The sequence below is a fragment of the Pelecanus crispus genome, chromosome 1 (genome assembly GCF_030463565.1).
Source record: "Pelecanus crispus isolate bPelCri1 chromosome 1, bPelCri1.pri, whole genome shotgun sequence".
NCBI classification, from domain to species: domain Eukaryota; kingdom Metazoa; phylum Chordata; class Aves; order Pelecaniformes; family Pelecanidae; genus Pelecanus; species Pelecanus crispus.
Window position 1 is genome coordinate 4,140,288 of NC_134643.1, and position 16,508 is coordinate 4,156,795.

General features: G+C 41.1%; 1 protein-coding gene across 3 annotated transcripts in view; it reads right to left on the reverse strand.

The window, feature by feature from the left end:
- Positions 1 to 635: 635 nt before the first annotated feature.
- The window catches only part of MKLN1 (muskelin 1), a 100,517-nt gene continuing 84,644 nt past the window's right edge, over positions 636 to 16,508 (reverse strand). For 2 of the 3 annotated variants that reach the window (XM_075727825.1, XM_075727824.1), the window contains exons 14-18: positions 16,349 to 16,463; positions 13,564 to 13,703; positions 10,831 to 10,933; positions 2,716 to 2,770; positions 636 to 950 (exon numbers count right to left, since the gene is read on the reverse strand). In XM_075727825.1, the coding sequence (XP_075583940.1) occupies positions 829 to 950; positions 2,716 to 2,770; positions 10,831 to 10,933; positions 13,564 to 13,703; positions 16,349 to 16,463 (535 nt within the window). In that variant the 3' untranslated portion in view covers positions 636 to 828. Of the gene's footprint in view, positions 951 to 2,715; positions 2,771 to 4,068; positions 4,243 to 10,830; positions 10,934 to 13,563; positions 13,704 to 16,348; positions 16,464 to 16,508 lie in introns of those variants that run through there. The other variant, XR_012831994.1, reaches the window with a different exon arrangement.

Genomic DNA, 16,508 nt, shown 5'->3' on the forward strand with positions numbered 1-16,508 from the left:
TGTGAGGACCTGCATGGTTTCTCATCAGAAGAGCACAGCAGTGAAAAACAGAACAAACCCTGAAAGGGGGCCGTGCAGACGATGACTGCACTCCTGTTTTCCAGCGGTTTCTCTGAGGTTCCCACTTGCCTGTCAGGTCTAAGTGGAAGGCTCCAGAGAACAGAAAATAGGCATTTAGGTTTAGACCAGATATCAGATGCAATTAGACACTACTGTCAGCCCAGTTCTGGGATGAGGGGACAGATAATTTGCGACACGTGCTCCCCTTCACATGACACACTGCGATTACAAGACTCAAGACACATACATTACTATTACCTCAACGCGTGCCAGTGCCCTGCCGCCAAGTTATTCAGCTGCTGAGGATGGAGTTGTAGGATAAAGCAATATATCATGACTAGCTACAAATGAGCAAAGAAGAACCTCCCCCCCCTTTCTCAAAAAACCCAAAATAAAACCCATCATCTTTAATTCCAGCCAACCCACAAATCTCAATTTTCCCCTACAGGCAAAAACGATCACCACATGATTGGAGTTGTGTTTTTTTTTTTTTTTTTCTTTCCCCCACCTTTTCATCTTACATTTGCTAACTCAAAAATCCAAAGTCAGAAAAAATATATATATTTAGTCGGAAGTACGTCAGTTACATTTTATTAACCTACTCCAAGGGAAAAGCTTCAGGGATTCACCATACAAGTATAAAACCCCTTTCAAACATCTAGGGGTTACTATATTACTTCATCCCAGCAGTCAATCAATGCAGTAAAAAAATTAAAATACTGAAAATGGATGCTTTTCCCCTCTTCCACATGTCCAGTGATTGCTCCGTTACAGCGTGATGAGGTCTACCAGGTTGCCTTTAGGAGGGGTCATGTTGTCCGGAAAGAAGTTGACTAGTGTATCAAACAGCTGAGTTCTCTGCGCATACGTGTGGTCAACATCTGAAAATCCTGGGGGAGGAAGAAAAGGGGAGAGCAAGTCAGTGCTCACTACTTCAAATGCTTAGTTTAGCTGTGGAGTATGCCAGTAGTCCATTTTGGACTGATGTTAACTATTTGCCACTTCTGCCTCAATTAACTAACAAGGCTGCCAGTTCTCCGTCCCACTACTATGTGCGCATACACACAAAGATCACATCACCCCAAGCCAACACTGCAATCAAAATGCCATAAAAAGTAAGAAAGCAAACGGCTGTCAAGCTCATTGACAGTCCTGAAGAAATGGGGGAAGCAAGAGTCCTCAGGGGACTGCTCTGATGTCCCAGAAAACAAAATCTGCGTAGCTATTTTTATTTGGTGCCTCATTTCTTCTGTCCTCAGGCTTCCCTCATTATCTTCACTACTGTCTTAACCAGAACCGGTACTTGTATTGCTTGCAGTTTTTCTTGAGACAAGCTCTGCTGACAGTAGGAGTCCCAAGTCAGAGCTGCTGTTTAATCACCGGACTTGTAGCGAGGACCCAGGCTGCATCTTGGCACAAGGGTGCTTTGCAAACTAGTTGTGTGAAGTGCCACCTCCCAACACGGGAGGGTTTAGTCTGCAGCAGAAGCATTGTTGATCCAAATCCCCATACTTAAACCATCAACAGCAAGAACAATAGAGCGGGCATACAACGATTTCCTCTGCTTTGTATTACTTCAATCACTGGTATCTCAAAGGAATGCTTTTTAATTCAGTGAACTCACTCTTCAATTAATCAAAGTCAACCAAGTTAATCAAATCAAGGAGGGCTTGGGGTTTTTGTTTTCTTTTAGAAACACCACTTGATGTATGTATCCTCCTATGTGTTAAGCCAAGCCCTGAATAAAGTATTGTATTGTGTCAAGAACTAATTAATCTTTTTAGAACATTTAAAACTAGGGAACAAACAACTTCCTGAAACTTGGGGTTTCTTCCTTTAAAAAATTCATCTTATAGCATCAACTAGATAACGTCTTCCAAAACACAGGAGCTCAGCAGAGCTTCCTCATCCAGCAGGGCAGAGTGTGCAGGGGGCCTTTTCCTTCCCTCAATTCCTTAGATTGGGAATTACACGTTCGTCAAAAGTTGAAGTCATCCGTACTCCTAGCAAGAGCTCGGTAACTTGAGGACAACACATCATCACCAGAATGGAAGTTATGCCTATAGCCTTCCTATAGCTTACCCAGGATTAATTTCTCAACTGTTTAAAAGAGTTAACTGGACAGAATAGTGAAACAAATTATGGCTTTGGCTCAGACCTCCTGTTTCCAGCCCTACATGCCACTGTTTTCTTCACTCTTGACATTCTGCCCAAAGAACTAGTTTTGCAGAGAACAGAGCGAACCAAACTACTCCAGGAATTGCAGTTATCACAGCAAACAGAGCTCTAGCCATGCTGTGAGATTCCAAAGTGACATGACAGGAGGTGCTTTATTCTGACCAAAGCTTCTGTTTATTTGGGTAACAGTGAAGCATCAGATGTAATAAGACACAGAAAATGATCCCAGGAGCCATGGGTTTAAAACCACTGGTGACAGATGTTTTAAATATGGGCTCGAGGCATTGGACACTGGTCATTATAAATAATCTCTCAAATGTCTAAGTAGTGGCACTTTGCATATTCAAACCAAAGAGGGCCTACAATATTCATATGAATTATGACATTTGATATAAAAAAACAATAGAAACTAATAGTAATGACCTTTATCAGAGGGAACATACTTAGTATAATAATTCTCCTTTACTCAATACTCACCAAGAGTGGTGAAATCCGAGCCAGACTTAAATAATGCTGAGGCAAGAAGCTGAAACTGCAGAAGAGGAGGTGGAGGGACAAAGAAAGAAAAAAAGTGTTACAAACTGCACAGGAAAAACACCCAAAAAATTTATAGAAGTCCAAGTAGCTTTAGAGTTTCTGGGTCTCCTTTGCACAAACCTTACATCTACTGTGCGATACATACGAGTAACATCGGCAGACACTTTTGTATGAGCAATACGATTTGTCATCTTGGCAGAGCAAGTTGGCAGTGTTGATGCAATGAAAGGTACTTGACTGGGAGCCCTAAATCCTAATTTTTTATATATACTTTTTTGCCTCTCTGGCAGATACCGCAGCAAAGAAGTAAGGTAGAGCCTCTTCCACACAACAACATTCCCAAGGATGAACATGGTACGGTCTCAGCAAGCAAGGATTAGATGGCTCGAAAACAGGGTCACTGCCACAGTGCAGCATGAACTTCTTACACACAGAGAAAGCTTTAAATGGCAACAACCGTTCTGAACTGCCGAAGCAGCTCATATCACAAGTTTAAGGCAATGTCTTTTCAACTGAAAAAAAAGTTTTTTGCTTGGGAACATCAGAATCATGAGTAAAAACCTTTTAAGTAACACATTCACGGTTTTGTTCTCCCTTAATGTTTTAGTGACAGACAGCGAAGACAGTATCTTCCTCTGCTCCAGGCTGCTGTTTTCAGTTACCCACCTTGTAGCAAAGCTTAGTGCTTTGTCATGTTTCCTTAAAGAATCAGCTGATCCCTTAAAGGCTTGTAATCTTTTGTCTCCTGTCTGTATGCCTTTACAGCACACAACCAGAAGGAAAGAAAGGGGGGGGGGGGAACAGAAGAGAAGCAAATGTTCAGGGAAGGAGTGGAAAGAACAGCCAGGAATTACACATCCATCAGTTTAATTTCAACGTCAAGAAAAAAATGGGAACACAGACAATTTGCAGGCATCTAGGAGTGGAGAAGGTGCTGAGTAGCAGCCAATGTGGATGTGGCAACAAGTTGTATCACATCAATCTGATTTCTTCCACAACAAGGCAGCAGGCCGCACGGATGGGACTTGGCAATAGACATCATCCATTTTGACTTTCATAGGACTTCTGATACCTTTATATGATATTTAAGGCAAATTATCAAGGTATCACCTAGATTAAGCTAACACGGAGTGGCAAGTAGGTCAAATCACTTTAGTGTGGGTAGCCATCAATGGTTCGACATCAAAATGGAGCCATGAATCACAAACGATTCATCTGTGCCCCATGGTCAGCATCATTCTGGGTTTTCAGTGATAACCTGCATGACAGGACGCGTTCACCGAGTCCACAGACCTTATTACACCACGCTCAGACAGACTGCCAGCATGGTAGCAGACAGGCTTCAGACTGCTTTTCTATTTCATCCAGCTTATAGTGATGGATCAAGGTGCAGTTCACTAGGGCCAAGTGCAAATCAAAATAAACAGGAAGAATCAGCTACACCAAACAGGTCATGGTTCATAGGCTCTGTAAAAACACATTTAGGAGTTATAATAGATCAGTATTGTCCTATTGCAAAAATGACAAACGCGTAGAAAATGCATGAAAAGGAGTAGGATCTTAAATCAAGCACTCCTGCTGTTATCAAGGCTTGTAAGTCTCATCTACAATACGGCAACCACTTTTGGATGCCCTGTATCAACTAGCAACCCATGAGGAAAGCACTAGAAAAGAATCAAGTGGTCTGAAAATCAAGCTCTATAAAAGAAAGTTCAAAGGAGTCAGGGTTGCAGAGCTTCCACAGAAGAACGTCCAAGGATGAAACTGCAAGAAGTCACAAAAGTAAAAGGCTGCTACAAAAAGGTAAGTCTACAACTAAATGCAAGAAGCCACAAAAACACTTCAAGATGAGTTTTAACATGACATCAAGAAAAAAACAGTCTAAAACAAGGACTGTAATGCACCGGAATACATTTGCATCTTTATGGGAGGCTATCACAGGAAGCTAGCGCTGGAGGTATTTAAGAACAGGTTAGAAAGACACAGGATTGACAGACTGCAGAACAGGGGGAAGAGGTTGATTAAGTACTCTCTTGAGTGAGAGGGCTGGTTATAATGAAATCAAAAGGGACTGCAATGCTACACATCTATTTCACTGCTAGTGTAACTTCTGAGAGTTGTTTGGCTCCGAATCAGCAGCGTACTTAAACAGATGCCCAGCATAAATAGCTCCAAAAGTTCCAGTAAAACCGGTGCCTAAATCTGTGCTCCTTCTGATAGCGAATGCCACATCCTGGCCTCCTTTCCCTCACACACAATTGCCTCACAGGCCTGCTGCCAACTGCCTGTAGCACACGAAGCCGGCTATGCCGGGACAAAGCGGATGCCACATGCTTTGAGGAGTTCCCTTGCCTCCCCCAGCAACACCAGCAGCCGCCCTGCTGTAAACAGAAAGCAAGCTGTGCTTGAGGCTGGGTCTCAGGTTGCTCAACTAAGAGACCATATACGCAGGATCCAGCTAGTAACTTAGCTGAGCTGAGACCAAAAAATGCGTCGGAAAGACCCTCTGCCAAGCATCCCAGCCTCATCTGCACCACACATGATGGATTTTCACGGCTACAAGTTTCTCTCCAGCTTTGTGGGGAAGGAGTATCTTGTCTCCTCCTTCACTGATGACACTGCACTTCAGTTAACCTTGAGGTTTGTTGTTGTTTTGAAATTCTATTTTATGTGTCACCTCACATTTGAAAAGCACTTTCTGATAGACAAGTCAAGCACATCAGTTACAGACAGCACTGAGCCTAAGCTGGTTCACTCTGTGTCTGCATTACACTGCCAGCTAACCATCTGATGTTCTGCCAAAGGACCCCTACTTTTTTCCCCAACGCACAGGACAGTTACTGCTTACTCAAGACCAGGTCTCCTACACACCGTCTGCAGCACATATCCAATGCAGTATTTTCTTCATGAAGTTCAAACTCTGCTCTAAAGAAGGAATTAATTTCTTCATCAGGTCTTTCTATTGTATTAATTGTTATAACACATAGCACTTCGAATTCTGACTAATTTTGGCTCTCCTATTTGAAACTACCAGAATCTGATTTTTCAAAATACTTCATATTACCTAGCTTCTTCTGAATTTGCTTGCAGCCAGAAGAGCAAAGCCTTCAAGCAAATCACATCGCGGATCTCTCCCATCAGGCCCAGAATGAAAGACCCAGTTAATGACCATCTAAGAAAAACAATTTGCTTAACGTCACGTAGCAACTCTGTTACAGAGGCAGGACCAGAATTCAATTATCCAGCAGAAGCACCAAGCTGCTTTAATCACACCACCACCCATTTTCTTCTGACACTCCCTCTGGCCCACTGGCTTCATCCATTCCAAATTAAGCTTCCATTCAAGAGACAACAGTTCCCTTTTTTGTACAATTAACTTCTGTCTCGGAGATCCAACCCACCTTCTGAACTGAGGCAGGGGTTCTTTAGAGGTAAATATATCTGGTTATGTAATATAAGGCTAGGTTAGTTATATATCCGGTGCATTAGTTATATATATCCGGCTAACTAATATGAGGTTAACCAATATAATCAACCACATTCAGAGAGGCCAAATTAAGACTACATGGGTAATATTAATTCTGGCATTTTCCAATTTACAATCTTCATGTTTGCAACATTATTGTTCTTTTATCAGTTGTGTGTACTTTATCTGGGTTTCTACCCATAGCAAAAAAGCAATTCTGCCACGTGGCAACCGACGCAAGTTTTAGTATATTTGCTGCACGCCTCTGCCTTTTGCGAAAATGAAACAGTTGACACTAAAGGGAATGAGTAACTCCTGTTTGGGATATCCGGCAGGTTGTATGAATCAGACATTAATTCCTCCTCTGTACTATCTGTACGGTGAGCACTCAGATCACAGCGTAAAACAGTTTCTCAGCTTTGACCAGTTCTGTTGGGATGGTGCCTCGCAGCGTAGGCTCAAAGAAGCAATGAGAAGCTCAAATTCTTTGAGGACAGAGCTGTCACTAGCTGAAGTTGGGAAGGCTGAACACTGTTTTTGTAAAGGCTCCTTGGTTCCAAAGCCTCTGCTCCTGCAGCACTCAGACCCTGAGGCTTTACAAAGAATCACAGCAGGACACGAAGAAGAGAAGCATGCTTTTCTTAGCTCCTTCCTAGAACTATTTTTCCCATTCAATTTTCCCAGAAATATCAGTCTAATGCAGACTCAAACAATACTTCTGGGCCCCGCTGGCTTTATCTGGCAAATTTATTAGAGACAAGGTCTTAAGAATGGAAAGTATGAAGCAGCCTTGAACAGGGGCCTCCAGCCTCAGTCTACAAGCTAGTCAGGCCTCAAATTGGCCTCCAGGTCCTTGCTCTTTCTCCTACCATGTTCCAAGAAAAACATACTGCAAGTTCTGCTTGCACTTTGTATCTGTTCTACAGCAATCACGGGATTGAGCTTCACCAGTAGTTGAATCTCAATCTCAACGTACAAAATCATCTTACTCTCCTTTACTTGGGCAGCACTGGCCATATCGTCTTGATTTCTTCTATAGCCCACTAAGCAGCTGCAAAGTTCTGGGTACGATAACTCCAGTGTTCAAAGAACACCGCCTTTAGCCTTGTATGTGATCTACTGATGTTTTTGTGCTTTAATAGCACCTGTTTTTTCCTTGACGTAAGTACAAAACTTGGAATTCACTTTCATTTTCTATTTTGACCATCCTTCTATCTTTAAAAGCCTCTACTTCCAAACTACCACCAAATGCACATCTGTGTGTCTATCACATAGAACACCCATGCAACCAGAAATTTTTACACCAACAAATGCCAGTCTTTTATGACTTTAATCTCTCCATGAACTAGAATACACAGACAAACTTCCATGTGCTCTGGGGATCTACCTTCCTTTACATACAGTGTCAGAGCTATTAATCCACAGACAGTAAAAAAGATTCACTGATCTGAAAACACTATACTAACTGAAGAAGTTTAAGCGATTTCAAGCAGAATCACAGTTAAAGAGAACTGGATCTGCGGTTGCAGGCAGAGGCAGAGCTGGCATATAGCCTGTGGCTACTAAAACAAGCATCCGTGTGATAGCTGTTACTTGCAGGCATTTACTTCACGTCCAGAATAATAAAAAAGGAACTAAAACTATAATCTTATTAACATCCCCAAAATTCACAACAAAGGAATGAAAATCTGGGGGTATGTTCCTACTGTCAATCATTCATGCTACTTTAAACAAAATTGGTTACTAACGACGAAGTGAGTTTCGAGAACAGTCTGTTTATTTTCTTTGGCATCCAACTCAAAACAGCTGAAGATACTTGCCTAACAAAGTTAGAAGCAATTACTTCTATTATACAGCAAGTAAGCCTTACCTCAAAGTGAAATTTGGCTTGTAATATTATAATACTACCCATATCTCAAGCCATAAAACATGAAACCATATAGACTAATCTCTAAGAGAACTGTAGCACAAAATCAGCGATACCCCTATTCAGTTTGCTCCTTCCCCAATTTAACAGTCGCCCTGGAGAGAGGGAAAAGAAGAGGGGAAAAAAACAATTCCCATAAGATTTGCTACACTAAGAAAGAAGCCTACGCTAAGAAGCCTTACAACGTTCAATGGCTGTAGCCAGCACAGAGCAAACTGATCAGATATACAGCCGTTGATATTAAGGCATCTCAACTACAAATAAAGACAGAGTATGTAGGTGTCTGGGCTGAGATACACACTCAAACCAATGGCTGAAATTTGATATGGAATCCAAAAAAGCCTGCGTCAGTCCTTTGGAAAGCACAAGAGCTATTTGAAGATGTAATGCCAGAGCAAAAAGCCAACTCAATGTGATAACCAGAAGGTAAACTGACGTCAACTGGAAATACACCCAGTCAGTACCAGTGCAGTAGCTGGCTCTGTGCCATCTACCTGGCAGATCTGTTCCAGTGTAAAAAGCTTTGGAAGTTAAAGCTTTTTGACCGGCATAATTGGGGGGGGGGGGGGGGGGGGGGAAGACCCAAGACAAAACAAAACCAACCAAACAAAAAAGCCCACCCACAAAAAAGCTTCCCAGAAATTGTTAAATGATTTTAGGAGACCACTGGAACCAAAGCTTTAAATTTGCTGAACAATATGCGTTGGTCTGACTGACCAGCACAACGGACAGAAGCCACGGAATTTTGTTCGGATCAGGCATTAGGTCTGCATAGGAAGGATTCACAATATATTTACTCATCTGGACTGAGCCTACCTAAGTTCATACACTAGATCATTAACCTGCAGAACATTAGTACGCTCTTTTAAAAATGTTTTAGTCTATTTCTGCCTTGTATGATAAAGCTACTTTTCCCCCAAATCTCAGGAGTCCATGCAGTCAGGTAAATTCTTCATTCTTGCAAGGTGGACAAGTTGAATACTACACACTGAACTAGGAATATCAAATGTAGACTATTAAATGATTTCCTATGCCAGATGTGCACAACGTGCAGCCTTTATGGCAGTTCCTTTGGCCTCCTGGTGACAGTAGGCAGCAAGAACTGAAAGGAGAGGAGCTTGCTGATCACACCACAAATGTTTTCTGTTCAAGCAATGAGAAGGCACAGCCAGCCACGAGATGCAAGATCTCTTTAGGAGTAACTGGCCAAAGAGAGACATGGCCTTCACAGGCATGATGGGGCTACCAGCACACAGGTATGACACGGAGGAAAAGGGAGATCAGAGAACACAGGACACAGTCTTATAGTGGGTGGGAGGGAGAAGGGGAAAAGAGAGCATCAAAATGGTTGTCGTGTGTTACAGGTTATTACAAGTTCAGTTAGGAAGATGAAAGTGCTACCACACTGCTAAATCGGGGCATAATTGGGCTGAGCCCCCTTGAAGCACACTGCATGGGAGAAGCCTCCTTTTCCAGCTGAAGAGAAGCAGGATTGTCTTTCCTATGCTAGAAGTGGCTAGAAAAGATGTGACAGTACTTGATACAGGACACTTTCAGTGACAAACCATCTAACAGAGAACTTACAGGCACAGCACTTAAATGTTTTATTGGACCAGATGTTTATAAAAAGCTAACCAGAATTTATGACAAATGTGATCAGTTACAAGATCCTGATACAGTAAATATTTTTTCTTGATTTTGCTAACCCTACAATTCTATACTGTGCATATGCAAGAAGGATATTCCCCCGCAAAAGCTTTTAGTGCCTGGATAATGATCTTTTCTTCATCTAAAGTAATGAGTTAAAACCAACAGATTAAGCGATTTAATCCAGAGACTCAGCATGGAACAACAGCTCCCATTCTCCTATCGCAGTTTTATAAAAGGAGCTGTCGAATCACTTCCAAAGTCATTAACGCAAGAAGAGAGCAAGAACCGTGGTCTCCTCTTCCTCATCTACCCATTAGGAGCCAAACGCTTGTACATCCAGCTGGCTACCCCACATTCCATGTGGAAATTAATGGCAGAGTCAAATCAACCACCTTATCTGACCCTTTTCGCTGTTTCTTTAATCCTTTTTTTAAAGTGACACATACTGCAGTAATGGAATCAAAACAGGAAATGGGAACAAATTCCTGGAACAAATAAAAGAACATGCCTACTGGACAATATTCAAAAGGCAGAGGAAACAAGAGTTTAAGGTTAGCGACCAATGTATATATACAATCTACTTCCAGAAATACTTATCATCTACAGAAAAACCTCCTTCCCTCCCCCAGAGCTATTTAATATTAACAAGCCAAAAGGCAGCGTAAATAAGAGTTGCTATTTGCTTTCTACCACACAACCGACGACAGACTCGTGACATTTCAGAGAGTTTACATTTCAACTAAAGCTCCCCAAATACACCAGCACGTTGGAATTAAAACAAAGGTCTAGACTTCACTATTATGAGTACCAAAGTTATTTTATCTGGAACTGCAGTTGTAAAATATTCTTTCTAAAGCAGTATGATCTTTAGTGTGGGGAAATATATGATATAGCAGTGTTATGCACCTGTAGAACCTTTTCAAACTGAATAAAAACAAGGTTTAAGAGGCTTAAAGCTTCCACATAAGAACACAGTTTACATTTCTTTAAGACAAAGATCGTTCATCACTACCTCTTTTGTCTCCTCGGGGTCTGAGTGATCCACAGTTACATACAAATCATTCTGCAGGTACTTCAGTGCACTAAGAGGATCAGTCTGAGCTTTTTCTTCAAACCTGCAAAGAAGAGACAGAAAACATGAGCGCAACCATTTCCTTCAGGACTAAGTACTACTATTTCTACAAAGAGCAAAACCTATCAAACGAAACTTAAAGCCAAATATTTCCAAATAAAACAACGTTAATGGCAGCTCAGCCTCATATTTGCTGGCGCACGTGCTTTCAAGCCAGACTGAAACACAGAGGAGGGTTTTTTGGGGGTGTATGGGAATTACAAGGGTAAAGTATGACGCTCTTACCAAAAATGTTCAAAAGCATATGTACAGCAACTTTGTCATACATAAATATAAAACATTTAGTACAGTTTGTTTTCCACAAATAAAGTAAGGTACAAGTAGCACCTCATGTGAGGAGCGCAGTTCAGATACAGACAAGCTTGAGCACTCCAGTCCCAGGAATATTTACACTCCTGGCTGCACAGAAGCGTTAACTGGAAGTACAGGGACGGAGAACACTCCCTGCTTCTCCCGGAAAACAGAAAGAGGGACGATGGGGGTAGAAACCTCTGGATTCAATGAATACTGCACCTTAATATCCCACCTTTGGAAAGACCACATGTATGTAAAAATCCTGTGCACCACCACCACCATTATTTTCTCACTGTCTTTTAACAAACTGAAACTGTAACTTCTGTTAATTCCCTGACAAAGTTAATATACCCCTTGGAAAACGATCCTGGGCTCAGCATACTCAGTGAGCAGAGCTACTTCCCTGCAGCACTGAGTTGGGTGCATAAGCCTAGAAAAGATGAGGCTGAAAATTATTTTTCCCCCTATTACCTATCCACCAAGTGCAGCATTGCACTCTGTTTGTCATCTTCTGAATCACCAATACACAGTATTAAGCCTCCCCATGAAAACAGCTCAGGCAATTCTGGATTCCAGAGATGAAAGCCCTAAAAACCATGTTCTTGGTTACTTAATTGCCTTGTATCAACTGCCTTACAGGAACACAAGTTACTTTATTCATAATATATTTCAGTTACCTTTAACAGGGTATAGCTTGTCAAACTGAAAGAAGTCACACTGAATAGATTTAATCACATTGTTATTTTTTATTTGGCTCATCTACTTGGCTATTTATACTGTAGTGGACATCTGTAGCCCAAATTTTGAAACTGTCTAAAGATGCAAGTCGTTGAGCCAGCACATGGAGCACAAAGACTGCATCTGTTACCTGACTTACACAACATTTTGGTAATTAAATGTGAATTATTCCAAACATTTACGTAGATTTTCTTATATGATATTGCCATGGTCCAGAGAGCTGCAGTACCTTAAATAAGTGGCACCATCGACACCTTCCTCTTCTATGCTTGGCCAGCTTGGCTCTGCTATGGCTGACTGGTACTAAACGAGTTAACAGGCCAAACAGGACTCCAGCTGATGCAGTGGATTTGCTGTGTACGCAAGCCAAGTACCTGTTTTGGTACCTAGAGCTGGAGGGAGTGCAGATAACGGGCAGCCAAGTGACTCCGCAGCAGTTCAGCTCCAGCCCCGAGAGGCACGCGAACTCCAGCAAAGCACCCATCATACCGGTCCCTGGCTGGTCATGTTCGGCTCCTTAAAATGGACCCCAAAAAACGGGAGCATGGAGCACAAACCCCAAACTTCTGCCAGATAATAAGCAGCAACACTTCCTCTGAGTGCAATTTAAGCAAGTAAAAACAAGTAATCCAGAGCTGTCTATGGAGGCTGTATAGCTGCATTTGCATACTACCACACATGGGTTTAATAAACCTCCCAGATTACTGGGCAAGACCTTTATTCATTCTTGTAGGTATTCACTTCTACTGCGTGGCTAATCTGCAAAGGGCCTCAGCCATCCACTCACATCGAGCACAGCAATTTGCTTGCTGCCTCAGAAGTAAAATACCGTCAGTAAAAAATGACCTCCAACTCTTGGCAGAACCCAGTAACAAAATATTCTCACCAAGAATGCAGAAAGACTTATCTATTGGCTTCAAATAATTTTCTGGGTCTTGAAAGGCTGCCTTTCTGCTGCAATTTCTTGCTTAAGGCAACACCATAAGCTTGATTTTGAAAAGCTGTTGCCCTAAATAGCAAATATAAGGCAGCTCTGAAACATCCAGAGTGCAAGAAGCATCGTAGTGTAGCTGAATTCTGCATAAGTGAGATCTTTCAAGCAATTCTGAATGAGAAACTCTGATGACCTCACCACAGTTGAGACTCAGATGTGCAAAGGAATCCAGCTCCCAGACTTCATTAGCATCCTTGTGAGCTGTTACTATCTCCTAGCACAGTGTTTCAGAAACATACTCCATTTCCTTGGGAGGTGACAGTACCAAAACACATGTTGATGAGCAGCAGAGTGAAAAGGGAATCTAAAAATTCCCCATGGCTCCCCACACCGTAGCCAGATTTTTCTAGTTTTAGAATAACTAGGTTAAAAACAGAATGAAGTTAATTTTGTAGTTTAGCCCTGCCCCACTGCTTTTTATTACTATTTTTTTAAAAAATTAAAAATAATCAAGAAACCTGTAGATCATCATATAACCAACAAATTGACATTTCCCAAAAGAGTTTACAAGATATTCAAGTTTTAGCAAATTAAAAAAAGACAACACTTTGGAAAAGACAATTGCAAAACGTCTCTTGTTTCTATACCTGTGCTTTCTTATGAGGTATTTGCAGTGTCTGAGCAGGTATTCCTTTGAAGGTCGGCAGAGCTTGAGAGACCAGAAATCATCTAATCTCATCTTTGGAGAGCAGGACTTTCCAGGATTCCCTCCAAATAAGTAATGAACCTAAGCAAATGGGAGGCAGATCAAAAAGTTGATTGTGTACATCCGTTAAACAAAGACTATTTACTGTATCAGCATCTTTGGAGAGGTTTATTCTAGAGGGAGAAAACTCTGCCTTTTAAACAAGCTGCTCCATCTTATTAATAACCTTACTTTGTCCCCTAGGAGATGAAGAAAGTTCTTTTAAACTGCTTACATTTTAAGATAATAAAAACAGCCGCACTGTTAGAACCTCCCTCTCACAGATTCCCGAGATATTTATAAACAAAAATCCACAAACCATGCAATCTCTTTCTTTAGGAGAAACCTATGAGCATGACAAATCCTTAAGTACATAAGATATGAGCAGAAAAGAAGGATCTGAGCCAACTCTTGTTGCCCTGTTCAAAATACTTGATGCAAACAATACTCAAACTGATAGATTACCAACCTCTTCTCCAATCTTGTCCTCAAAGACTCCAAATTCTCTTTGTCAGGAGAGGCTAAATTAAGGCACCTGTATTAAGCCCTTCTCTAATTTGGGGATGAGCAGGTTATACCCATATAATTGTGAGATGACTCCAGCAAGCACACATTTTCTTTGAAGAAGAAACATCTATGCTTGTAAGGAAGACTCAGAAAAAAAGGGACTTTGTCAACTAATGCTCTGGCTCCAGTCAGAGCACTGTTGGCAAAGCTGCACTACTAAAGCACCACAGTTCAGGCAAGCAGCCTTTTCCTTGAGTCAGCAAAGACCATTATCTTCTCCAAAGACAAGGGCCACTGGCAAAGTGAGCGGGGAAGTCTTAAAGATGTTCAAAGTGACAACAAGTCCAGTTCAGCATAATCTTGGGAGATGACCAACAGGCTTGTGTCCCCGCATGTCCCATAAACTCTACAGAGCCTTAATTTGACTTGCCAAGGAAAGTATTTCCATGGTTGCTGGAAGGGTAGATTTGTCTCACCTCAATACAGCAGCCTAGCTGCAAGACACTCAATACACTACCTGGGCACAAAGCAAAGAGCTAAGTAAAGAGTAACACAAAAAGCCAAAACTGTAATCCTAAGAACAACTGCGGAAGAAAACACCAATCTTACTTAGAATTAGAATTCACAACCATTACTGTGATTGTCTTCAAAAAAAGTTCTAGCAATCCTGAGATGCCAATCATGGAAATACTAAATATACCTCTATGCAAAATTCATTTTTTTCGTTCAAGGTAGCTCAAATGAAGTAGTCCTTAACAGCCATTCTGATAATTTCAGGATAAAACACCTCTGAAATGCCAGGCTAGACTTACAGAGAGCAGCAAGTCTCAAGAAAAGTGGAAGTGTTAAAAAAGGACCGTTTATTTCTTCAATTCTTTTTTTCTTCACATCATTTGGCATTTCAGACTCTGAACTGTTGATATGAAGTGTGTCACAAAGGGTCTTCAAATACTGAGGTTCAAGAAATCCAACAGGCTACCTTTCTCCACAGCTTTAAAAATAATCACTCAAAACAATGTATTCTGCATCCCACTGAAGCATGCTCTCCTTATTTATATCAGAGGAGTTTAGAAAGGTCGTTTGAACAGAGTTTCTAAAAATAAGACTCTTCAAAACAAGTACATCAAACAGCTCTTCAGATAGAGCTGGGCAACTGCCATGATTTAGCAACCTTGACAGTAACTTATAAAATACTACTCTCAATCTCATGGTACCTTACACTTAGAAGTAAGCCATTAAAGGCAGAACAGTATTTACTGTCCAACATTAATGTCCGTGATGAAGACAAACCATACAAGTTCCCCATACAGAAGTTACACCTATTCCTCCTTAAAATCCCCCTTATCCCCAAATTTCTGGGCTAGCTGGCTTTCCCAAATTTGATAAACATCCCAAGGAATGATAAGACTAAAGTATATTTGTCTTTTTCAGTTCAGACTGTTTCAGACTAAAAAATATTTTAGAAAAAGTTTAATTGCAAAATATCCATGAAAGGTTAAGTAAGTGTGTCACAGTAATTTAAATTCATAGGTTAATGAAGTTATGGTAACCTAACCAATAAAGCACAACCCACAGATTAATATGCACAAAGCCCTAACTTTGCTGAGCAGTCATGTACGCTACAAACAATTTTAAGTATTTTTAAGCATGAACATACCCATTGAAGTCAGACAGTGCTAAAGAAGGGCAGTTGCTTCTGACATGCCGGGCAGAGTAAGGCACCTCTGTTAGAGCAGGTTCTTAACAGTGATTAGTTCATTCAAACACACTTTCTCCTAGAAATGTTGGTAACTATCTGTGACTATTTATTCACTAACAGGGTGTGACATTAAGTCCCTGAAGATAATGAACAAAGCTTCAAGTGTTCTCAAGTATGAGAACAGCTAGGAGCTAGCCACTTGAGAACTTTGCAGAGGTTGAGTATATCCCATTGTCTGCATTTTGATTTCATCTAGAAGCTATCATGTCTACTTCACATTGACATAAAAAGTAGCTTAGCACCTTATTTCAAAGATAAGTTAAATGCAAGTTACCCACCACATTAACCCAAACATTAACACTATACAAAAAGCTATATTCATTGTACCATCTTTGAAGAAGCAACTACACCAGAAGAGCAGTAAGACTTTAAAAAAAAAAAAAAAAAAAAAATCACCCTGTATGTATGTGGACCCTCATACCTTGTGCAACTCATCATACACCAGTTGATGAGCAAACCTTGGGCAGGGCTCCTCTTCCTGAAGGCTTTTACCTGGATTCTCTTTTGCTGCTTGGTCATTCTTATAGACACAAGACCTGAAATACAAGGCAGTAAGTAACAATTAGTACCTATAGGAAGTA